At 49.1% G+C, this 26,020-nt stretch overlaps 1 protein-coding gene across 1 annotated transcript; it reads right to left on the reverse strand.

Annotated features, from left to right (window-relative positions):
* Positions 1 to 642: 642 nt before the first annotated feature.
* On the reverse strand, positions 643 to 19,956 carry LOC119928577. The gene is made up of 10 exons (XM_038746954.1): positions 19,926 to 19,956; positions 19,382 to 19,636; positions 13,558 to 14,172; positions 10,485 to 10,555; positions 8,134 to 8,242; positions 7,096 to 7,226; positions 6,784 to 6,891; positions 3,681 to 3,799; positions 2,000 to 2,156; positions 643 to 848 (listed from the first exon to the last, which is right to left on the reverse strand). The coding sequence occupies exons 2-10, from the start codon at positions 19,624 to 19,626 to the stop codon at positions 700 to 702; spliced, it is 1,704 nt and encodes a 567-aa protein (XP_038602882.1). The 5' UTR covers positions 19,627 to 19,636; positions 19,926 to 19,956; the 3' UTR covers positions 643 to 699.
* Between the last annotated feature and the right edge of the window lie 6,064 nt (positions 19,957 to 26,020).

Here is a 26,020-nt window from a genome sequence, read left to right on the forward strand (position 1 = left end):
CGGTGGGGGTCTAAATCTGACTTCAGGCAGATCTGTCCAGCTTGGAAGGCACTGTCCTTTCGGGTATACTTACTGGATAACAAATCTACCGGTCATTAAAAAGAAAGGAAAAGGTTTCCTGTCCCTTCTGAAAGGAGTTGGTCCCAGGGCCGGCCCATCTCCCAGACTGGAAAACTCTCTCTGGCTCGCTGGCACAGGAGCCCTGGGAGGATTCTTCGGTGGCTATTTTCTATTTCCCGGCTGCAGGGGAGGAGGCGCAGAGCAGCTTTCTTGGGAACGGCTCTGGCACCTCAGCACCACGTTCAGATGCTCAGGTCTTTTCTAACCCAGCCGTGTGCCCAGAAGGCTCTGACAGGCTCCGCCAGCAGTGCCAGGCTCCGTCAGGCCCAGAGCGCTCCCCCCGTCCTGCCCATCCACCCACAATTAATGCCGGAGGATGGTGAAGGCCAGAGGCTGGGGGGGCAGGGAAGAGGGAGGGAGCCTCTGACCTCCTTCCTCCGGGAGAAAAACAGAGTAGGGAGGCAGCTGGCGGGCCCCCTGCCTTCCCTGGGAAGTGGGGAGGGCTTTGGTCATCACAACAGCCCTCGGGACCCCCCCCGACCGCCTCTATCCCCTCCCTCCCTCCAAGGCCCACCCGGGGCCTGGCTTCCCTGGCAGGAAAAGGCCCTCAGAGCTCCCGGTGGCCAGTGGCAGCACTCTTCACAGGATCTCCGTCTTGATGATGGAGGCGTCGACGGCTTCGTTACGCAGGTCCACGGATGAGCCGTTCCACCAGGACTGCTCGGCGGCCGCCGCCACCTCAACGGCCCCCAGAACCTGCTCTTTGGTGATGGCCGGCAGCTCCTTCCCTGGGAGGGAGGACACGGTGTGTTATAGCCACGTGCTCCCACAAGCCTTGGCCGCTCCTTCCCCAGAGCGCCCCATACTCCGCTGCTCCTCTCTCAGCCCTCTCCCCATCCCCAGGGCACAACTGGTCGTAGTTCTGTTGGGGCCGACACGGGGACTGGACAGCCCCTGCCCCATTCCTCCTCGTGTCCAGTGGGCAGGATGGGACGAGGGATGGGGGGGCAGAAGAGGAGTGGGGATGGCAGCCACGTACCATTTCGGGGTCCCAGCAAGGAGACCCACCGACCCACCATTAACAGTGGTTTAGCTAGCTTCCTTTTCCAGGATCTCCTCATTCTGCTTCCCGGGGCCAAAGAGATTCAGGCCCCTGACATCCCCGGAGCCCTACTTTGGTGCGGGGACTATGGCACGCCTCCCCATTGCCCCTTCCCCGCACCTCAACAACCCTCCACAGGTCTTTGCATTGCTTAGGAACCCTCCCACCATCCAGAACTCCCATTTCATATCTCAGAATGTTCTGATGTCCGGGAACCTGAATCTGGGAATCAGCCCGTGGGACTTCTCTGGACTACCCAATTTTGAACTGCAGCCACCCAAGCCCTGGGGCTCAGGAGCTAAGGTTTTGGGGTTTTTTAATGGCATCTGTTAAGTGCTTACTAAGTGCCAGGCACTGTTCTAAGCACTGGGGTAGACACAAGATAATGAGGTTGGACCCAGTCCCTGTTCCACACAGGGCTCACAGCCTTAATTCCCATTTTACAGATGAGGTAACTGAGGCACAGAAAAGTGAAGTGACTTGCCCAAAGTCACACAGCAGGCACGTGGTGGAGCTGGGATTAGAATCCAAGTCCTTCTGACTCCCAGCCCCATTCTCTAACCACTAGGCCATACTTTTTCTCATTTGAGCTGATATCAGGGGGTCAACAAGACCCAAATTTCACCCCCTACCACTCAAAAATGGCAAACAATCTCTCTGGAAACAAGGATCTCAAATACCATTCATTTACCTCCCAGACGGAATTAGGAATTTCTTAAAGAGGTGTCTGATGGGCAATTTCCAGCCCAGGAAAAAAAAATACAAAAGAAACTTCCCAAGATGGAGTTTGTTCAAAGTAAACCCCAATTACTTATTAGAGACAGGTATTTTTCTAACCTTTCAGGGTTCTGAGAAAATGTCGAAGGAGGTCTCTGTAAGCTTCCCTGTACCGATCAGTCTGGCTTTGGTTGCAGAGCGAGACAGAGGTCCCGTGCTCAGTGATCCCCAAGGGGTTCTGATTATCTACCCGTAATGTTCCTTGGGAACCATGGACCTGTGGTGGAGAGGGGAAACAGAGAAACAAGTATAAGTGCACGTGATATTAATAATAATGATAATAATAGCATTTGTTAAGCACTTACTATGTGCCAAGTACTGTTCTAAGCACTAGGGTAGATAGGAGGTAATCAGGTCAGACAAGGTCCCTGTCCTACATGGGGCTCACAGTCTTAATCCCCATTTTACAGAAGAGGGAACTGAGGGACAGAGAAGTGAAGTGACTTGCCCAAAGTTACACCGCTGACAGTTGGTGGAGCTGGGATTTGAACCCAATACCTCTGACTCCAAAGCCCGTGCTCTTTCCACTAGGCCAAACTGCTTCTCAATGATCTGTCTGGGGCCCCTGGGACTTGGGCAGTTGGGACCCAGTTGGTAGGGCTGGGTATGAAAGAGGCCTGCCATGACTGACTAGACCCTCGGGCCAAGAGGGCACTGTCCAAGCAGACCAAGACATCCAGGGATCAGAGCCAATGCCAACCCATCCTCCTCATTTCAAGGGTTTCGGGTCAGAAGGACCAGGTTGTGTGCGGATATATGGGTGATTCAGTTCTAAATCCTCGTCCTTCTGCTCTCCTTCCCGCTCCTGCTATTTATAATTTCCGTCTGTTGCCCCCATTAGATTGCAAGCCCCGAGAGCAGGGGCTACACGTTCTGCATCGGTTTTGCCCGGCACTGAGGAGGTGCTCAATAAAGGCCATGGCCTGATTGACCAGTTGACTCAGTGTGTGTGCGCTTGTTCCCTGGGCTACTGGGGCGACTCCTCTCCGCCTGCAGGGTAGCAGCACATACAAAATGGAGTGCCAGGGACACTCAGCTTCAGCTTAGGCTCATTTCCAGCCTGGCTCAGGGCTGAGAAGATGGGGTCTGGAGCCTTCCATTGGGCCAGACCCAGCTAGGCGAGGCAGCAGATTTTTGGCCCAGGAGGACTCTGAGGTAGTTTTCTGTACCACTACCCGGCGATAAAACAGATCCGCTTATCTGGGCTCCTTTCTGCTACCTAGAGAGCGAAACAAAAACTAACATAAGCAGCTGTCCTGTCAGCAGAGACATTTCACTCCCAGGTTTATTTCAACGAGATGTTTGTGAGCATTAACAACAGCACTCCATCATCTTTAGAGAGGACTTTTCTTCCCAAAAGCTAAAGTCTTAGCCGTCTCTCCTTAATAACAACCTTTAAGCAGTCAGCTTTGAAGCTAAACCCTGCCTTCCCACAGTCGATTAATCCGAAAGGGTGGAAAGTTTAAGTGGCTAGATTCTAAAATGATGAAAACAGGGATTGAGCCCTTATAAATGCAAGTGAGAGAGAGGAAAAACACTTGGCATAAGCATAAAAAAGGTAAAGAAAGAAAGGACCGAAAGGTGGAACGTGTCAGGAATAGGTGTCAGTAGGAATAAATCAATCAATTTCGGCAGGGGGTTCAAATGATCAGGGCGAAATTCGAGCTGTACGATTTTGCATTTTGCTTTTCAGGTTGACTGAAACAACCAACAACCAAACCAACAAAAACGGAAAAAATACCTCCAGTCTCTGATCACAGCTTTTTGTGCAGTGCTGACTGACGTCTAAACTTACAATCGCTCCACTCGGAAATTTCATGCTGACTATGACTGAATCCGCATCCTTCAAGGAAGCCATGTCTAGACGGTAGAAGATTTCAGAAGATCCACAAGTTAACACGGGCAAATAAATCAGAAGAGTCTGGCCAATTCAAAAGCCCGGGATCTTCTCTAAAACTTGATCTGTAAGGCATTCCCCATAACCAATGACAAGGAAGTTTTGCAAGTTTTTAATGGTATTTTTTTAAGTGCTATTAAGCATAAAACACTGTTCTAAGCGCTGGGGTAAGTACAAGTTAATTAGGTAGGACACAGTCACTATCCCACCTGGGGCTCACGGTCCTAAGTAGGAGGGAGAACAGGTACTGACTCCCCATTTTGCAGATGAGGAAACTGAGGCACAAAGAAGTCAAGTGACTTGTCCAAGATCACACAGCAAGCAAGTGGCAGAGCCGGAATTAGAACCCAGGTCCACTGACTCCCAAGCCCGTGCTCCTTCCATTGGCTGTGCTGCTTCCCTATTTCTCTATGTCTTCGTTATGCTAAATTCCTCCACTTGGTCCTCTAAGACCACCTTTCCCTTCAGCACTTCTGACAGAGTGTCATCCACACATCCACAGACAGTATCACTTACATACATGCCCAATATATCCTGGGAGACACGGTCAGGTTGAGTACTGCTTAGACACAAAGTGCTAAAAATAATCACGGTATTTATTCATACGAACGTAATAGGTGCCCAGCATTGTACTAAATGCTGGGGTAGATACAAGCTAATGATGTGGGACACAGTCCATGTCCCACATGGGGCTCACAGTCTAAGTAGGAGGAAGTAAGATTTAATCCCCATTTTACAGAAACTGAGGCACAGTGAAGTGACTTGACCCAAGTCACACAGCAGCAAGTGGCAGAGCTGGGATTAGTCTGGGAGCCTTCCCAGACTGAGCCCCCTTTTTCCTCTCCTCCTCCCCAACCCCCCTGCCCTACCTCCCTCACCTCCCCAGAGCATGTGTATATGATGATGATGATGGCATTTATTAAGCGCTTACTACGTGCAAAGCACTGTTCTAAGTGCTGGGGAGTTTACAAGGTGATCAGGTTGTCCCACGTGGGGCTCAGTCTTAATCCCCATTTTCCAGATGAGGGAACTGAGGCACAGAGAAGTTAAGTGACTTGCCCAAAGTCACACAGCTGACAAGTGGCGGAGTCGGGATTTGAAATGATGACCTCTGACTCCAAAGCCCGTGCTCTTTCCACTGAGCCACGCTGCTTCCCCAATGTGTACATATGTTTGTACAGGTTTATTACTCTATTTATTTTACTTGTACATATTTACTATTCCATTTATTTTGTTAATGATGTGCATTTAGCTTTAATTCTATTTATTCTGACGACTTGACACCTGTCCACATGTTTGGTTTTGTTGTCTGTCTCCCCCTTCTAGACTGTGAGCCCATTGTTGGGTAGGGATCGTCTCTATATGTTGCCTACTTGTACTTCCCAAGTGCTTAGTACAGTGCTCTGCACACAGTAAGCGCTCAATAAATACGACTGAATGAATGAATGAATCCAGGTCCTCTACTCCCAAGCCTGTCAACCATGCTTCTCTGGATGGCAAAGACATGTTCCACCACCAGCGAGACAAGGCTTTGAGTTGTTTTTGCGGGACAGGGGATGGTAACCATTAAACCATCCACATTATCTCCCCCGCTGCCTCTCTGTGCTTGGTGGCATGTATTGCTAACTGGCTGAAAAAGAGTGGGTGCAGCCTGAGGTCTTCACCCCCAGGCCCTCACCCATTTGGAAAGCCACTACTGAATGCGTCTCTCAGCATGGATTAGCGCTTTCTTGGCCCAAAAAGGGTGAAAACGCTAAAGCCTAAAGCATAATAGTACAATATAATATAAAGTATAATCGTATAATAATATATTAAATATAATATAAAAGTATAAAGTATAATATAATAGTAGGAGTTCCAAAACTTGGGCAATCACTTCACTTCTCTGTGCCTCAATTACCTCACCTGTAAAATAGGGATTGAGACTGTGAGCCCAAAATGGGACAGGGACTGTATTCAACCCGATTTGCCTGTATCCACCCCAGTGCTTAGTACAGGGCCTGGCACATAGTAAGTGCTTAACAAATACCACAATAATAATAATAATAATAATAATAATAATGGCATTTATTAAGCGCTTACTATGTGCAAAGCACTGTTCTAAGCGCTGGGGAGGTTACAAGGTGATCAGGTTGTCCCATGGGGGGTTCACAGTCTATATCCCCATTTTACAGATGAGGTAACTGAGGCACAGAGAAGTGAAGTGACCTGCCCAAAGTCACACAGCTGACAATTGGCAGAGACAGGGTTTGAACCCATGACCTCTGACTCCAAAGCCCGGGCTCTTTCCATTGAGCCACGCTGCTTCTCACATTATGCTTCTCATAATATTATGATTGTTATATTAATATCAATTAATATATTGCTCATATCAATAATAATAATAACAATGAAAGTGTTTGTTAGGCGTTTATTATGTGCCCGGCACTAGTGGGAAGGCAGTGGGGTCTCCTGAAAAAGACATGGGTCTGGGATTCGGGAGACTCGGGTTCTTAGCCCAGTCTGCCATTGGCTTGCTGTGGGACTGCAGGCAAGTCTCTTCACCTCTCTGGGCCTCTGGAAAATGGGCACAGGAGACCTGCCTCTCCAGACTCCAGGGGAATGCCAGGAGGACAAACTTTACTAATTGAAGCGAAAGCCCTCAGAGGGGAAGAAAGGTACTGAGAGGGCTGCAGTCCCAAGCCCAATTCGATTCCCATGCTTTTTTGGTAACACTGCTCTTTTTCTCTCCTGGAAAGCCCTCATTCGTCCATTCGATCGTATATACTGAGCATTTACTATGTGCAGAGCACTGTACAAAGCGCTTGGGAGAGTACAAACAACAATACATGGACATATTCCTTGCCCACAACGAGCTTACAGTTCCACTTTTGGGTCCCAGGGCTCCTCTACCTCTTCCCGGGAGAATACCCGGTGACAGTGATGCAGCCCAGGGCCCAGGCCTTACCTGCACAGAACGCATGGCCTAGGGAGAAGACCGTATCTGGGGTACCCTCCCCCAACAGCAAACTGATGAAATCGATATCGTGTACGGCGACGTGATAGAAGATGCCACCTGCAAATAAAGAAGAGAGCGATCTCTTTCATACTTTCTCCCGACCAAACTGACGGATTCAAAACTCACAGGCTTCCAAATCACTCGGAGCTCTTCCCCGTCCCACGTGAAGCCTCTGGGCAGCCTCAGCTTGGTGACCCATCAGATAGCAGCCCCCGCCCCTCCTCGTTGTTGGAGGGGAGGCAGGAGGGTGGTACTCGGTACCTGACTTTTTCAGGAAGCTGAGAGGAGCTGAGGGGTAGAGGCTGCTGACCGCAGAAACGCGGTGTATCCTCCCGAGAGCCTGGCTGTCGCGGACTTTCTCGTATAAAAACTGCAGAGCTGGATCAAAACGCCTGGAGAGAAACAATAGGGCATTATTAAGCATTTGAGCGAGTCCACCAGAGGCACAGTCTCTACCCTCGGTGGCGGGAGGAGGGGCATTTATAATGTACTGAGCAGCGAAAGGATGCTGCCGCAGCTGTCAAATACTTTCAGCCCTAGTCTTTATTTCCGCACCGATGGTCCTCAGCTCCATTATTCCAAATCTACATGTGAGAACGGTATGGGAAGCAGCGTGGTCTAGTGGAAAGAGAATGGACTTGAGAGTCAGAAGACCTGGGTTCTAATCCCTGCTCTGCCACTTCTCTGCTGGGTGACCTTGGGCAAGTCACATAACTTCTCTGTGCCTCAATTCTCTCATCTGTAAAATGGGGATTAAGATGTGGGCCAGGGATTTAAGATGTGGGACAGGGACTGTGTCAAACCTGATCAATTTGTATCTACTCCAGTGTTTAGAGAAGGGCTTGGCACTTAAGTACCATAATTAGCTGTTAACAACATAGTAATCACGCGTGCATGGCAAAAGGCCACAACGACGTCCCTATCATTGTCATCAACATGGTCATTACTGACATCTATTTATATGCAGAGCAACAATCGATCAAGATACTGACTGAGCATTTATTGTGTGCGGAATATGGTACTAAGTGTTCAGGTGAATACGGTCCAAAGGAGTTTATAATCTTATAATAGATGCAGGAGGGAGCATAAAACACAGGAAAAGACACAATCGCTCCCATAACTGATTCCTGGGAAAGACCTATACAAACTCCCAATGGTTTCCAATGCTAGGAAAATCACGGCCACAGATATTTATAAACCAAAGGACCCAGTGAGTCTCAAATCGAAACCCTCAAAGTTTCGTCAGATCTGCATGTTGGGAGACAGCCGCCCCGGGGGAGAATAAGATGCCGCCCTTACTTGTAGAATCCACAGACCAGAGGCTTTCCGCACCTGTCGGCTTCTTCGAAACAGGCCTCGGCCGTCTGCCGGTCCAAGCCAGGCAGCTTCTCGCAAAACACCCCTTTCCCTGAGAATATAGGCAGAGAAACCAAACGGAGACAACATTAGAATAGCAGAGTGGGTGGTGCCTGGCCGTAGGAAGCCTCACCCACCCACCCACCCCCATTCCCTGGCGCCCAACGTGGGATGGATTCAGGCTGGCTGCTCCCCCAGGAGCTGCACTGGCGGGGCGGCAACAGGGGAAATAACTGGGTTCAGAGTTGGCTCTGCACCCAGGTCTAGGTCACCTTAGGAGCCCAAAGACCTGGGTTCTAATCCCAATTCTGCCACTTGTCTTTAGTGTATTCCCAGGCGAGTCACTTAACTTCTCTGGACCTTAGTTTCTTCATCGATAAAATGGAGATTCAATCCCTGTTCTCCCTCCCCCTTAGACTGTGAGCCCCATGCCAACCTGAGTCTCTTGCATCTCCCCAAGGGTGTCGCATGTAATTGTTCTTTATTATTATTCAGAAGGAGGCCCCATGATTGTAAGCAGCTGCACATCCTCCTTCCCTCCCTGCCCACCGCCACAGGTCATGGGTTCTAATCCCAGCTCCGCCACTGGTCTGCTGTGTGACCTTGGGCAAGTCATCACTTCACTCCTCTGGGCCTCAGTTACCTCATCTGTACAGTGGGGATTGAGACTGTGAGTCCCATGTGGGACAGAGACTGTAGCCAACCTGATTTGCTTGTATCCACCCCAGCGCTTAGTACTGTGCCTGGCACATAGTAAGCATTTAATAAATACCACAATTTATCATTATCATCCTTCCCCCAGCGTGGCCTTCAGAAGCCTCCGCAGCCCGGTACGGGGACGCTCCAGCCGAATGAGCTGTCCTCCTCTGCCCCAGTGAGCTCCAGGCCATCCGGGTGAGTAGACCCCCGCAGGTTGGGGCCAGGTGGGCCCCTCCCAGCAGTCACAGAGATGCGGACTGATATCACCATCCATCACAAGAAGGCCCTGGACCACCTTGGCTCTCCCCAGGGTGGGATTGGTAGGGGCGGCCTGAAGAGGCTCTAGAAACGGAGCTGGCCAGAAGTACGATCGGTTCCGCCAGACTGCGGGGCTCATGGCCCCGACAAATCCAGCCCTGAGAAAACGTGCCCTCTGTGTACCCCGCGACCGGACAGGTGCAAGTACATGAAGAACGATCCCCGACTCCCCAGTGGCAATCCACTTGGCTTGCAGACTGAAAACCCCATGGCCCAGGGTGACTGTGGCAGCTCCTGGACCACTAAGAGATTCCTTAGAGAAGCAGCATGGCTCAGAAAGAGCCCGGGCTTTGGAGTCAGAGGTCGTGGGTTCAAATCCCAGCTTCGCCACTTGTCAGTTGTGTGAGTTTGGGCAAGTCACTTAACTTCTCTGGGCCTCAGTTACCTCATCTGGAAAATGGGGATTAAGACTGTGAGTCCCCCGTGGGACAACCTGATCACCTTGTAACCTCCCCAGCGCTTAGAACAGTGCCATAGTAAGCGCTTAATACATGCCATCATTAGTATTATTATTATTCCTTGGAGGCCGGAAGCAATGCCAAACTCTGCCATCTTTCCCCCGCCTGCTCTGTTTGGGACTCTCCAACCGGTGTGGACAAGCCTCTGTGGGACTAGGACTTCTGGAAGAGAATCGCTTGTCCTGGAGGGAGGCCGCTGAGGTAGGCCAGGCCAACCAGAGAAACATAAATAAATAAAAACAAGTGCGGCCCTCCAAGCCCGGGCTGGAGGATGTTCCGGATGGCGGACCCCTTCCGCCTACCATCTCCCTCACTTCCAGGTGTCAGCTGTGAACCAGAGAGGCAGTGTGGTCTAATGGATAGAACCTGGGCCCGGGAATCTGGACACCTGGAGTTCTAGTCCCGGCTCTGCCACCGACCTGCTGTGTGACCTTGGGACTCAGTTTGCTCAACTGGAAAACAAGGCTAAGAAAGCTGCTCCCCCTTCACCAGAAGTCCAGAGAGGTTAAGTAACTAGCCCAAAGGCCACACAGTGCTTGGCACAGTGTTTGGCACAAGGCAAACTCTTAATAAATACTACCGGGATGATGAATTCTAGCTCCTTGTTACTGAAATGGGTAACGGAGTACCGTTAGTGGAAATCCCAAGGTTTCCCTGAAGTGTTCTTGCAAGCTGAGCAACGACTGTGGTTTTGAACGCCAAGCAATGCCATCTTCGGGCCCTCATTGAGCTTAGGATGGCTTATTCGTTGTCAAAAACAGAGTAACTGATACTAGGGTACAGTTCCACCATCTCCAGCTGCTACTCCGGTGGCCTTACCAGCTCGTAAAGCATCAATTACGATCTCCGAGGCTGTGTCAGGGGGTGAACAGACCATGACTCCAGAGACCCTGCGGAAATCCAAAGAGAAGGTTATCGGGCGAGGGCTCAGATCAATCCATGGAATTTACTGAGCACCTGAAATCAGAATTCAAAGGAGAAAAGGTCACGGGACCTAGCAAAAACAGCACAGGCCAGGGAGTGGAGAGACCCAGGTTCTAAACCCAGCTCCGCTGGCTGCCTGCCATGGGACTTCAGGCAAGTCTCTTAATTTATCCATGCCTCAGTCTCCTCGTCGGGACATAAGGAGATCGATCAACTGTATTCAATGAATACTTGCGGTTTACAGTGTACTGTATTAAGCACTTCAGAGAGTGCAATACAACCAAGTTGGTAGATATGACCCCTGCCCACACATGGAGCTTACAATCTAGAGGGGGAGACCAACATTAAAATAAAATAAACACTTATTTCTCCTCCCCGTTAGACTGTGAGCTCCAAGTGGGACAGATCTGACTGTATCAACTGCAGCGCTCGGCACAATACTTGGCATGTAGTAGGTGCTTACCAAATACTACAATTATTAGAAAACCGTATTCCTGAACAAAAAGGCAATTCATGGTACCTGAAAAAAAGGCTGTTTAAGGCAAACATTAAAACATGGGATGAAGGAGTCCCCTCCAAGAGCACTGAGTTAAGGCAAATAGAAAAAAGTCATTGCTCGCAAAAGTTGGCAGCAATTTCTAAGCTTAAGTGTGTCTAAAAGCCTAACAATTACCACCATCAATCACTCAATCGTATTTATTGAGCGCTTACTGTGTGCAGAGCACTGTACTAAGCGCTTGGGAAGTACAAGTTGGCAACATTTAGAGACGATCCCTACCCAACAGTGGGCTCACCATCATTATTATTAAGAGCAGGCTCTCCAGAGAGAACTTATTTACTATTTGTAAATATCTGTGCGTTGGTCTTCCTCATTAGAGTGTAAGGTCCTTGTGGGAAGGCAATGTGTGTTGTGCTTCTGTTCATTCAGACGTACTTATTGAGCGCTACAACAACAAACAGACCCATTCCCTGCCCACACCATGTTTACAGACTAGAGGGAGCTTGGACTTCCCAAGAACTGAGCACCCAGTGGGAGCTCAATAAACCCTCTTTTGGCCTTTGCAAAAAGAGAAATCAGTACTACAGTTTGGATGCCCAGCACTGACATTCTGAAGACACGATTTATTGAGACACCAGATCTGTCCCTCTGGACTGTAAGCTCCTCGTGGGCAAGGATTTTGTCTACCAACTCTATTGTATTGGACTCTCCCAAATGCTTAGTACAGTGCTCTGCACACAGTAAGCACTCAAATGCCATTCATTGTTGATTGATTGCTCATGAATAATAATAATGATGGTATTTGTTAAGCACTTACTATCTGCCAACACTGTACTAAGCACTAAGGTAGATAATAATAATAATAATAATAATAATAATAGCATTTACTTAGCGCTTACTATGTGCATTGCACTGTTCTAAGCACTGGGGAGGTTACAAGGTGATCAGGTTGTCCCATGGGGGGCTCACAGTCTTAATCTCCATTTTCCAGATGAGGGAACTGAGGAACAGAGAAGTTAAGTGACTGGCCCAAAGTCACCCAGCTGAAAATTGGCAGAGCCGGCATTTGAACCCATGACCTCTGACTCCAAAGCGCGGGCTCTTTCCACTGAGCCACGCTGCTTCTCTTAGATACAAGCTAATCAGATTGGACACAGTCCCAGTTCCAAATGGGGCTCACAGTCTTAATGCCCATTTTACGGATGAGGTAACTGAGGCACTGATAAATTACGTGATTTGCCTGAGGTCGCACAGCAGGTAAATGGCGGAACTTGGATCAGAACCCATGACCTTCTGACGCCCAGGCCCATGGTCTATCCAGTACGCCATGATTATCCCAGTGTTTAGAACAGTGCTTGGCACATAGTAAGTGCTGAACAAATACCATTATCATGCTGCTTCTCCTACACCATACTGCTTGGGGCGGTGAGGAATAAATAACCTAATAGGTAATCTGATTGAAGTTAAAATGGACCTGCTCAGAGAGAGTTAGAGAGAGAGAAAGAGAAAATTTTCTGAGAGTGGCTCTCGCTGCTTCTACTCCTAATAAAGTGACAGCAGGAACACTTGAAATTCCTGCCTGCTCATGACTTTCCTAACTGCTTTGGGAACATCTTCCGCCAGAAGATTTCCAGAGCCCTTTCAGGAACTGGTAATCAATTAATCAATCAATTGTATTTACTAAGGATTTACTGTGTGGAGAGCATTTTACCGAGTGGCTGGGAGAGTGCATTGCTTCAGCAGCATGGCTTAGTGGAAAGAGCCCGGGCTTTGGAGTCAGAGGTCATGGGTTCAAATCCCGGCTCCGCCACTTGTCAGCTGTGTGACTTTGGGCAAGTCACTTAACTTCTCTGACCCTCAGTTCCCTCATCTGTAAAATGGGGATGAAGACTGTGAGCCCCCGTAGGACAACCTCGTAACCTCCCCAGAGCTTAGAACAGTGCTGTGCACATAGTAAGCGCTTAATAAATGCCATCATTATTATTATTATTAATAATAATAATAGTTATGGTATTGGTGAAGCGCTTACTATGGGCCAGGCACTGCTCTAAGCAGTAGATATGATTTCTGCCCATGAGGAGCTTACATTCTAGAGGAGGAGACGGACATTAAAACAAATGAGAGATAGGGGAAAATAGGTAAAAAGTGAGGTGGGCTAGAGCACGTCTACTTTCAAGATGGAAGAAGGGGCCAATCTGAAAGATCAAGGGATGCCCAAGTGTAGCAGACGCCAGGCCCACCTCCCTAACCCCTCTCTCTCTACGCAGAGTTGGGCTCCGACCCCTCCAAGTCCCCGACGGGCAAGGTCCCAGTCAAAGCCACGAGCTCTGCGGAATCATAAAATAGAGGCTGGAAGGGCCCCGGAGAGCTGAGGAGCTCACCCCCCGGCCCCGCTTGAAAGTGCTTTTCTGGGAGAAACATGGGCAAAGAGCCCGGAGTCCGCCTCCCAGAGTTCCTCCCTCACTCTACCGTTGGTCATTGAGTACGATGTCAGCATCCTGCTCCCGCAGCACTCGCGTGTTGGTCAGCAGTTCCGTGTTAAAGGCTCGCTCCACATCGCACAGCTGGTCCTCGACTATGTACAGCAGGTGGCAACCGGTCTCTTCGGTTAAGCTCCGGAATAACGCCGGGCTCCCGTACCCCACCCCGAAGAGGGCTAGGCCGAGGCCGCTCACCGTAGCTCCGCGGCCCCCACCCCGTCCCACCCCGCCTCTGGAAACCACGCCGTTGGGCGCTTCCGAAACCACGAGCCTCGGGTCCGCCTGTCCGGAGGTGCCCGGGATCCTCCTCGGTTGGAAGGCAGAGAACGCCGCAGGGTGAGCGGAGGAGGAGGTGGAGGTCGATGGCATCTGGTCCTCCCGGGCGGGCGGAGCGCTGGTGGTGGAGCTGATGGCTCCGGGATGGACAGGACGCTGAGATGCGGGGAAGGACGGAGGAGACGGCACCGCGCTCGGCCCGGGGCCGGGGCCCGCGCTGGTACTGGTGATGCAGGGGGAGGGGGAGAAGACCAACGGGGGCTGAGGAAGCAGAGGTGGCGGATCGAGTTGGGCGGGGAGGCTGGTACCCGCTTCTGCGGCTGCGGATCTAGAAAAACGAGAAGGGAATTCATTTTTAAGGAGGGTTGCAGAATTGAACACGCGGACGGTTCTGCTAAAACACGTGCTTGCATTTTGTGATTGGATACACCACGACGGACGAGTCGGGGAGCCCTAAGAGGAACCGCGTGGCCTAGTGGAACGAGCGTGGGCCTAAGAGTCAGGGCAGCTGGGTTCTTCGCCTGGCTCTGCCACTTGGGCCAAATCACTTGGGAAGAACCTGGAGGGAAGTATTTGAAACGGGCCCAGGAAAGGTGGAGAAAAGGAGAAGGAGCGTGGCTTAGTGGAAGGCGCACGGGTTTGGGAGTCAGAGGTCATGAGTTCTAATCCCAACTCAGTCACTTATCAGCTGTGTGACTTTGGGCAAGTCACTTTACTTCTCTGTGCCTCAGTTCCCTCATCTGTACAATGGGGATTAAGACTGTGAGCCCCATGTGGGACAACCTCATTATGTTGTATCTACCTCAGTGCTTAGAACAGTGCTTGGCACTTAGTGAGCACTTAACAAATACCATCATTATTATTATGATAGCGAGTCCGACTCTCTATCAGGGAACCAGAGAGGCCTAGGAAAAGGAGCACGAGGATGGGAGTCAGGATGCCTGGGTTCTAGCTTTGGCTCCACTACTTGCCCACTCAGGGATCATCATCATCAATCGTATTTATTGAGCGCTTACTGTGTGCAGAGCACTGTACTAAGCGCTTGGGAAGTACAAATTGGCAACATATAGAGACAGTTCCTTAACCAACAGTAGGTTCACAGTCCAAAAGAGTGGGCTCACAGTCTAAAAGATCTAAAAGATCTAAGGGATCTAGGACAAGTGACCCAAACTCTCTGGACTTGTGTGAGAATGTGTGAACGTGTTGCCATTGGGTGCAGCCCTGTGTTTGTGCAAGACTGGGAGTGAGTGGAGTGATTTGCTTTAACAGTTGAAAAGATGCTCGAATGTGTTGGAATTAATGTTTCCCTCATGTTTTTGGGCTGCAGTGGTTGTGTGGGATGGTTTAGCGGAATGCATCTTTGTATCTGTGTAAAAGTGTTCTTGGAACGAGTAACATTTGAATGCACTGGCCAGTGTTGCGCAGTGTTGTGCAGTGCAGTGCAGTGTTGTGAAATGCTGTGTAAAACGTGTACTGTGAAAAGAAATTCTTAACTGAACTTGGTTAGCTCCCAAAGTTGAGAGTCATCTTATAGATCTGATGTGTTTAAACTGAGACCGTTTCTCTTCCCAGCTAGTTGCAGAGAATCAGCAAATGAGGGGGTGTGGGGGAAAGAAACCATTTTTCTCTTTTACAGCATCCCGTAGGGGATGAGAAAACCCTAAGGGTGGGGGCTGGGGCTATTTTAGAAGGTTAACGAGAACATTTGTTGGAAGGAAGAAGATGCCTCCCTCAAATAAATGGACAGCTCCCATAAGATTGGGCAACTCCCAAAGCAAGCAGTTAACCACTGATCTTACTGTTGGGGAAATAGTTTCCCAGCTAAACAAAACTAGTTAAACTAGAGAAGCAGCGTGGCTCAGTGGAAAGAGCCCGGGCTTTGGAGTCAGAGGTCATGGGTTCAAATCCCGGCTCCGCCACTTGTCAGCTGTGTGACTTTGGGCAAGTCACTTAACTTCTCTGGGCCTCAGTTACCTCATCTGTAAAATGGGGATTAAGACTGTGAGCCCCCCGTGGGACAACCTGATCACTTTGTAACCTCCCCAGTGCTTAGAGCAGTGCTTGGCACCTAGTAAGCCCTTAACAAATGCCCCAGACTGAGCCCCCTCCCCATCCCCCCCCGCCTTACCTCCTTCCCCTCCCCACAGCACCTGTACATATGTTTGCACAGATTTATTACCCTATTTATTTTACTTGTACATATTTACTATTCTATTGATTTTATTTTGTTAATATGTTTTGTTTTGTTGTCTGTCTCCCCCTTCTAGACTGTGAGCCCGCTGTTGGGTAGGGACCGTCTCTATATGTTGCCAACTTGTACTTCCCAAGCGCTTAGTACAGTGCTCTGCACACAGTAAGCACTCAATAAATACGATCGAATGAATGAATTAATGAATAGTTAGTTTTTTTAAAACAAAAAGAGGTGATAGCTTGAACTAGCGATTGAAGAAAAGTGATAACTAGCTCTTTCATTACAGGCCATAATGGAGGGGGCAGTAATTAAGTTATGGTGTCAGAGATCCAAGAGGAGTGAAAAGGGAAAAAAGAAAAAGGTGAAGAGAACAGATGTTCCTTATGTAACTACGGAAATGAAATATACGCCCCTCATATCATTACGAAACCTGTAAAGAAATGTTGTTCTAAATAAGGGATTTGGTGGACGTAGGGAGAGATGGATGCCCTGAGCATGCAGGGATTTTGTGTGCCAGACCTCCCAGAGGTGGGGAGAGATGGACATTCTGGGCATGCAGGAATTTTATTGTGAGCCAGACTTCCTGGAGGTGGGGAGAGACGGACCCCCTGGGCATGCAGGGACTTTGTGAGCCAGACCTCCCGGAAGGACAGGAATTCCTGTAAGGGTGGCGATTACAATTTTAGGTAAATTGGAATACATAAATGATGGCATTTATTAAGCGCTTACTATGTGCAAAGCACTGTTCTAAGCATTCTAAGCACTCGGGAGGTTACAAGGTGATCAGGTTGTCCCATGTGGGGCTCACAGTCTTCATCTCCTTTTTTACAGGTGAGGTCACTGAGGCACAGAGGCACTTGTCCAAAGTCACACAGCTGACAATTGGCGGGGCCGGGATTTGAACCCATGACCTCTGACTCCAAAGCCCGTGCTCTTTCCACTGAGCCACACTGCTTCTCTAAATAAATAAATAAATGTTGTTCTAAAAAACAGGTGATATTAAGATTGGAAGAAAAAATTTTTGAGAAGATAACCAAAACTGGATTTTGTTCATGAACGGAAATTGAAGGAGAGCCTAAGGAACCTGTATGACGCCGGGCGGCCTACCGGGTCACACAAATTGCTTTCGGGGGGAAGGAACCAGGAGCGGGACATCTTATTTGACAAAAGGATCCACAAAAGGTGGATCTAAAGATCCATCTAAGCCCCAACTCTAAAAAATGGCTCCTAAGTATTAACTAAAACAGAATTAAAATGAGAAACTCTGTCCGCCATGAACCTTATGGAGTCTGATTAGGGGGCCGCTGCACATAAAAGGAGAGATTCAGTTACTGAGTATTACATATTAAAATATTTTAAAATAGGATTTGTTTGTTAACCTTTCCTTGTTACATTGATCCTTAGTTCAAATGGGCTTTAATATAAAATTTTCCAACATGTTGAAGGTTAAAACAATAAAGGCCTGCATAATGTCTCCGCTATAGCCTGGCTAATGGGACTAGAAGCAGATGAATGCTTGTCACTCTGTCATCGAATATAAAAGAAAGGGCCTGGATGTTTTGCTTAGTCTTTGCAATCCTGTTTCCCCTCAAGGGGCCAAGGAAGGTTTAGGCATCATCTCAAGGATTTGGAGAGCAACAAAAGGATAATAATTGGAAACTGTTAAATTGATGAATATTTTAAAGAGCAATTGTTAAGAAGGATAATATTTGGAAATAATCGTTAAATTGATGAATATTTTAAAGAGCAATTGTTAAGAAGGATAATATTTGGAAATAATCGTTAAATTGATGAATATTTTAAAGAGCAATTGTTAAGAAGGATAATATTTGGAAATAATTGTTAAATTGAATATTTTAAAGAACAGTTGTTAAGAATAATTTTTTAAATTATCAATTGTTGAAGTAATTGTTGAATAATTGTTAAATGTCAGAAAGCACTGTTTATCGACTATATCTGACTATGTGATGCTGCCAGTCCTTTATCTGCCTGATAATTCCATAGTTAGAACTGCATCTTCCCAGTTTTTTATTAAATATTTTAAGAATTACTGTTAAGAAGGATTTAACAATGACTTAAAATATTAATTGTTGAATTAACAGTTATGTAAAATAATTGCCATTTTAAGCTTTATTCAATTGTACCTTCCTAGATTTCCAAAACTTTTATTGAATATGTTTAAAGACTAGCTGTTGAGAATGATTTAAGAATGTTTTAAAATTATTAATTGCTATTATCTCCCTCCCCTCTCCCCCCTCAGTCTGCACAGAGCTTGGCACATAGTAAGTGCTTACTAAATCGCACAACAGTTCAGGGAAGCAGCATGGCCTCGTGGTTAGAGAATGGGGCTGGGGGTCAGAAGGCCTTGGGGTCTAATCCCAGCTCCACCTGCTGTGACCTTGGGTAAGTCACTTCCCTTCTCTATGCCTCAGTTACCTCATCCGTACAATGGGGGTTGAAATTGTGAGCCCCATGTGGGACAGAAACTGTGTCCAACCTGATTATCTTGTATCTATCCCAAGTGCTTAGAACAGGCCCTGGCGCATAGTAAGTGCTCAATCAATCAATCATATTTATTGAGCACTTACTGTGTGCAGAGCACTGTACTACGCGCTTGGGAAGTACAAGTTGGCAACATATAGAGACAGTCCCTACCCAACAGTGGGCTCACAGTCTAAAAGACTGTTAATAGTTACCTCAGTTACCTTAAGCACTTTGGTTACCTCATCTGTAAAATAATAATAATAATGATGGCATTTGTTAAGCGCTTACTATATGCCAAGCACTATTCTAAGCGCCAGGGGAGATGCAAGGTAATCAGGTTGTCCCACATGGAGCTCACAGTCTTAATCCCCATTTAACAGATGAAGTAACTGAGGCCCAGGGAAGTTAAGTGACTTGCCCAAAGTCACACAGCTGACAAGTGGCAGAGCTGGGATTAGAACCCATGACCTCTGACTCCCAAGCCTGGGCTCCTTCCACCGAGCCATGGGTTGAGACTGTGAGCCCCACGTGGGACAGGAGGCTATGTCCAACTCAATTTGTGTGTATCCATCCCAGCGCTTAGTACGGTACCCAGCACATAGTAACAAACACCATAATAATTATTATTATCAAATACCATCATCATCATGATGAGGATTAGGAGGTGGATGACTCGGGGGGGGATGGAGAGACTTTTAGAGTCTTTTAGACTGTGAGCCCACTGTTGGGTAGGGACTGTCTCTATGTGTTGCAAACTTGTACTTCCCAAGCGCTTAGTACAGTGCTCTGCACACAGTAAGCGCTCAATAAACACGATTGATGATTGATGATGAGAGGGAAGGGGGACGACTCGGTGACTCACATGAGGATGGGGTTGCGGACGCCGGGCTGCTTGACGAGCCTGCGGTTGCGATAGTGTCTCCCCGAGGAGAGGTGCTCCAAGATGCGATCCCGCCTGACCCGCATGGGCAGCTGGCAGGGTTTACAGTACAGTGTCTCCACTACCGAGGGGTCCCCCGACACGCCGGGCTCCCCCAGCTGACGCTTCACCCCCAGGTCCGTGAACTCCGCCGCGTAGTCGTGCAGGGTCTTCTTCTTCCGACCCATGGTCGGGGGGCTGGAGAGAAACAAAGTGGGGGGTGGAATGGGTGGGGTCGGTGGCAGTCGGGGGACACCCCAGGATCCGCTCGCACCCCAAAGGGCGGAGGGTGAAGGTTGAGAGCGGACAGAGTGGGGCGTTGAGGCGGCGGGGGGGGGGGGGGGAGTGGGGACACTCACCCCAAAGAGCAGAAGGTGAAGGTGAAGTTGGGGAGGATGAGGGATGGCCTTTGGGGTGGGGGGGAGACACAAAGTGGGGGTTGAATGGATGGGGTCGATTTGGGGGAGACCCCAGGATCTGCTCTCACCCCAAAGGGCAGAAGGTGAAGTTGGTGGGGAGAGATGAGGGGTGGTCCTGGAGGGGCAGGGGGGTGTTCTTTTTCTATCCAAGGCAGCCTGGTGGGGGCTCCTGGAAGCGAGGGTCTCATGGGCCGCGGCGAGAGGCAAGAGGGGTGCGCAGTCACTGCCCTCTCTGAAGGAGGACGGGGCTGGGTGGGCTGAGGACAGCTGGGGGGATGGGGGATAAAAATAATAATAATAATAATAATGGCATTTGTTAAGCACTTAATATGTACAAAGCACTGTTCTAAGCACCGGGGAGGTTACAAGGTGATCAGGTTGCCCCACGGGGGGCTCACAGTCTTCATCCCCATTTTCCAGATGAGGTAACTGAGGCCCAGAGAAGTTAAGTGACTTGCCCAAAGTCACACAGCTGACAAGTGGCGGAGCTGGGGTTTGAACCCATGACCTCTGACTCCAAAGCCCGGGCTCTTTCCACTGATCCACACTGCATCTCCCCCTCCACCCCACCAGCGCTTAGTGCATAGTAAGCGCTTAACAAATACCACCATTATTATTATTATTATTATTGCCAGGGGCGGCCCCCCAGGACTGGGTCCAAGAGTAGAGGATTGAGGGTGGAGGGGCTTTGTATTTTCAGGGGCGGACCCCCCCTAGGACTGGATCCAGGAGAAGGGGACTGAGGAGGGAGGGAGGGGCTTTGTATTAAGAGAAGCAGCGTGGCTCAGTGGAAAGAGCTGGGGCTTTGGAGTCAGAGGTCATGGGTTCAAATCCCAGCTCCACCAATTGTCAGCTGTGTGACTTTGGGCAAGTCACTTCACTTCTCTGGGCCTCAGTTACCTCATCTGGAGAATTCATTCATTCATTCAATCGTATTTATTGAGCACGTACTGTGTGCAGAGCACTGTACTAAGCGCTTGGGAAGTGCAAGTTGGCAACATACAGAGACGGTCCCTACCCAACGGTGGGCTCACAGTCTAGAAGGGGGAGACAGACACCAAAACCCATTAACAAAATAAAATAAATAGCACAAATATGTGCAAGTAAAATAAATAAATATATAGAGTAATAAATACGCACAAACATATATACATATACACGGGTAATGGGGATTAAGACTGTGAGCCCTCCCATGGGACAACCTGATCACCTTGTAACCTCCCCGGTGCTTAGTACGGTGCTTTGCACTTAGTAAGCGCTTAATAAATGCCATTATTATTATTATCATCATTATTATTTCCAGGGGCGGATCTCCCTAGGACTGGGTCCAAGAGTAGGGGATAGAGGAGGGAGGGAGGGGCTTTGTATTAAGAGAAGCAGCGTGGCTAAGTGGAAAGAGTTCGGGCTTTGGAGTCAGAGGTCATGGGTTCAAATCCCAGCTCCACCAAATGTCAGCTGTGTGACTTTGGGCAAGTCACTTCACTTCTCTGGGCCCCAGTTACCTCACCTGTAAAATGGGGATGAAGACTGTGAGCCCCCACCCCCACCCCCATGGGACAACCTGATCACCTTGTAAGCTCCCCAGTGCTTAGTACAGTGCTTTGCATATAGTAAGCACTTAATAAATGTCATCATTATTATTATTATTTCCGGGGGCAGACCATCCTAGGATTGGGTCCAAGAGTAGGGGCTTGAGGAGGGAGGGGCTTTGTATTTCCAGGGGAGGACCACCCTAGGACTGGGTCCAAGAGTAGGGGATTGAGGAGGGAGGGAGGGGCTTTGCATTTCGAGGGGAGGATTACCCTAGGATTGGGTCCAAGAGTAGGGGATTGAGGAGGGAGGGAGGGGCTTTGCATTTCGAGGGGAGGATTACCCTAGGATTGGGTCCAAGAGTAGGGGCTTGAGGAGGGAGGGGCTTTGTATTTCCAGGGGAATCAATCAATCAATCGTATTTATTGAGCGCTTACTGTGTGCAGAGCACTGTACTAAGCATTTGGGAAGTACAAGTTGGCAACATATAGAGACGGTCCCTACCCAACAGTGGGCTCACAGTCTAGAAGGGGGAGACAGAGAACAAAACAAAACACATTAACAAAATAAAATCAATAGGATATGTACAAGTACCACCCTAGGATTGGGGCCAAGAGTAGGGGATTGAGGAGGCAGTGAGGGGCTTTGTATTTCCAGGGCCCTAGGATTGGGTCCAAGAATAGGGGATTGAGGAGGAAGGGGCTTTGTATTTTCAGGGGAGGACCACCCTAGGATTGGGTCCAAAAGTAGGGGATTGTACTGTACTTCCCAAGCGCTTAGTACAGTGCTCTGCACATAGTAAGCGCTCAATAAATACGATTGATTGATTGATTGATTGATTGATTGATGAGGAGGGAGGGGCTTTGTATTTCCAGGGGAGGACCACCCTAGGATTGGGTCCAAGAGTAGGAGCTTGAGGAGGGAGGGGCTTTGTATTTCCAGGGACGGACCCCCCTAGGACTGGGTCCAAGAGTAGGGGATTGAGGAGGGAGGGAGGGAGGGGCTTTGTATTTCCAGGGGAGGACCCCCCCCCAGGATTAGGTCCAAGAATAGGGGATTGAGGAGAAAGGGGCTTTGTATTTCCAGGGGAGGACCACCCTAGGATTGGGTCTAAGAGTAGGGGCTTGAGGAGGGAGGGAGGGGCTTTGCGTTTCCAGAGACGGACCCCCCCTAGGATTGGGGCCAAGAGGAGGGGATTGAGGAGGGAGGGAGGGGCTTTGTATTTCCAGGGGAGGACCCCCCTAGGATTGGGTCCAAGAGTAGGGGCTTGAGGAAGGAGGGGCTTTGCATTTCCAGGGGTGGCCCCCCCAGGACTGGGTCCAGGAGTGGGGGGGGAGGAGGAGGAGGAGGAGGGCCGGGGTCTCCTCACCGGGGTGTGTGTGGGGGTCTCCTGGGGGGGTTAGAGAGTCCAGGCCGCCCCCTCTGCTCTTCCTCCTCCTCCTCCTCCTCCTCCTCCTGCTGCTGCTGCTGCCGCGGGTCCTGCTGGGCGCCGCCCCTTGCGCCCCCGGCCCCGGGAGGGCCCACCGCCCAGGAGCCCCCCACCACCCACTCCCCCGACCCCTGACCCTTGACCTCTGACCCCTCCCCACATATACACACACACACACACACACACACACGCGCGCACACCCGCCCGCGGAAGCGGAAGCGGCCGCGGGGCCCCTCGCTCCTCCCCCCCACCTCTTTTCATTCGTTCATTCACTCACTCATATTTACTGAGCGCTTGCCGTGCGCAGAGCACTGTACTAAGCGCTTGGGAAGTCCAAGGTGGCAACACAGAGAGACGGTCCCCACCCAACAGCGGGCTCACAGGCTAGAAGGGGGAGACGGACGACAAAACAACACGTATTAACAAAATACCGTCTCTGTGTGTTGCCAACTTGGACTTCCCAAGCGCTTAGCACAGTGCTCTGCACACAGTACGCGCTCAGTAAATACGACTGAATGAACGAATGAATAAAAGAAGTAGAATAAATATGTACAGATAAAATAAAGTAAGTAGAGTAATAAATACGTACAAACATTCATTCATTCAGTCGTATTTACTGAGCGCTCACTGTGTGCAGAGCACTGGACTAAGCGCTTGGGAAGTCCAAGTTGGCAACATAGAGAGACGGTCCCTACCCAACGGCGGGCTCACAGTCTAGAAGGGGGAGACAGAGAACAAAACAAAACATATTAACAAAATAAAATAAGTAGAATAAATATGTACAAATAAAATAAATAAATAGAGTAATAAATATGTGCAAGCATAAATACAGAGAAGCAGCATGGCTCAGTGGAAAGAGCCCGGGCTTTGGAGTCAGATGTCATGGGTTCAAATTCCGGCTCCGCCAATTGTCAGCTGGGTGACTTTGGGCAAGTCACTTCACTTCTCTGGGCCTCAGTTTCCTCACCGTGCCTCGTTCTCCTCACTGGGCCTCATCCTCGCCTGTCCCGCTGTCGACCCCCGGCCCACGTCCTCCCCTGGCCTGTAATGCCCTCCCTCCACACATCCGCCAAGCTAGCTCTCTTCCTCCCTTCAAGGCCCTACTGAGAGCTCACCTCCTCCAGGAGGCCTTCCCAGACTGAGCCCCCTCCTTCCTCTCCCCCTCCCCCCTTCCCATCCCCCCGCCTTACCTCCTTCCCCTCCCCACAGCACCTGTATATATGTCTATATGTTTGTACATATTTATTACTCCATTTATTTTACTTGTACATATTTATTCTATTTCTTTTATTTTGTTAATATGTTTTGTTTTGTTCTCTGTCTCCCCCTTCTAGATTGTGAGCCCACTGTTGGGTAGGGACCGTCTCTATATGTTGCCAGCTTGGACTTCCCAAGCGCTTAGTCCAGTGCTCTGCACACAGTAACCGCTCAATAAATACGATTGAATGAATGAATGAATAAAATGGGGATTAAAACTGTGAGCCCCCCGTGGGACAACGTCATCACCTTGTAACCTCCCCAGCGCTTAGAACAGTGCACATAGTAAGTGCTTAATAAATGCCATCATCATCATTATTATTATTATTAGAAGGGGGAGACGGACAACAAAACAAAACATATTAACAAAATAAAATACATACATGCATATATATTCATATACACACATATGCATACAAATAAATAAAAATAGATGTATCGGCTCCTCTCCCCAGCCCCTCTTCCCCTCAATCTGTCCCACTTGCAGGTAGAGCCCTCCGCCCTTTCGGCCCTGTCCCATTTTCTCAAGTGCTCAGGGCCCACCCTGCCTCCAAAGCCAAAGCAGGGTCCTGGAGGCGCTCAGCTGGGGCTCCCCTGTCCCCCCCCCCATCCCCCCCATCCCCACCAAAGGCCCCAGAGGCCCCCCAGGGACAGAAACATCAGATGGGGGGGGCTGGCTCTAAGGGGCTACTACAGCTGGACAGTAAAAGAGGAGGAGGCCTCCTCTTGGAGGCCTTCCCAGACTGAGCCCCCTCCTTCCTCTCCTGGAAGGAGGAAGGAGGGGGGCAAAATGTGCATTCCCTTCCCCCCAATTTATACCCCATTATCATCAATATCAACAACGGTATTTATTTATTATGGCATTTATTAAGCACTTACTATGTGCAAAGCAATGTTCTAAGCAGTTACTATGTGCAAGGTGCTGTACTAACCACTTGGGAGAGTATAATAAGAATAAAAGGAAGCAGCATAGTCTAGTGGAGAGAGCCCAGGCCTGGGAATCAGATGATGCGGGTTCTAATCCCGCTCCGCCACATGTCTGCTGTGTGACCTGGGGCAAGTTACTTCACTTCTCTGTGCCTCACTTACCTCATCTGTAAAATGGGGATTAAGACTGTGAGCCCCATGTGGGATAGGGATTTTGTCTAATCTGACTACTTTGTATTTACCTCAGCACTTAGAATGGTGCTTGGCACGTGGTAAACTCTTAATGAGCACTACAATTATTATCATTATTAGTATTACTTGTTAATTGCTTACTAGAGAAGCAGCGTGGCTCAGTGGAAAAGAGCAAGGGCTTTGGAGTCAGGGTTCATGGGTTCAAATTCCGACTCCACCAATTTGTGTGACTTTGGACAAGTCGCTTAACTTCTCTGTGCCTCAGTTACCCCATCTGTAAAATGGGGATGAAGACTGTGAGCCACCCGTGGGACAACCTGATCACCTTGGAACCTTCCCAGCACTTAGAATAATAATAATTTTAATAATAATTTTGGTATTTGTTAAGTGCTTACTATGTGCAAAGCACTGTTCTAAGCGCTGGGGAGGATACAAGGTGATCAGGTTGTCCCATGTGGGACTCACAATCTTAAACCCCATTTTACAGATGAGGTAACTGAGGCACAGAGGAGTTAAGTGACTTGCCCAGAGTCACACAGCTGACAAGAGGCAGAGCCAGGATTTGAACCCACGACCTCTGACTCCCAAGCCCGTGCTCTTTCCACTGAGCCACGCTGCTTCTCTTAGAACAGTGCTTGGCACATAGTAAGCGCTTAATAAATGCCATTATTATTATTATTATTATTATTATTATTATTACTATGTACCAAGCACTGTTTTAATCACTGGGGTAGATACAAGCTAATCAGTTTGGACACGTTCCCTGTCCCACATGTGGTTCACAGTCTAAGTAGGAGGGAATAGGCTTTAATCCCCATATTACAGATG

The sequence above is a fragment of the Tachyglossus aculeatus genome, chromosome 5 (genome assembly GCF_015852505.1).
Source record: "Tachyglossus aculeatus isolate mTacAcu1 chromosome 5, mTacAcu1.pri, whole genome shotgun sequence".
Taxonomy (NCBI): Eukaryota; Metazoa; Chordata; class Mammalia; order Monotremata; family Tachyglossidae; genus Tachyglossus; species Tachyglossus aculeatus.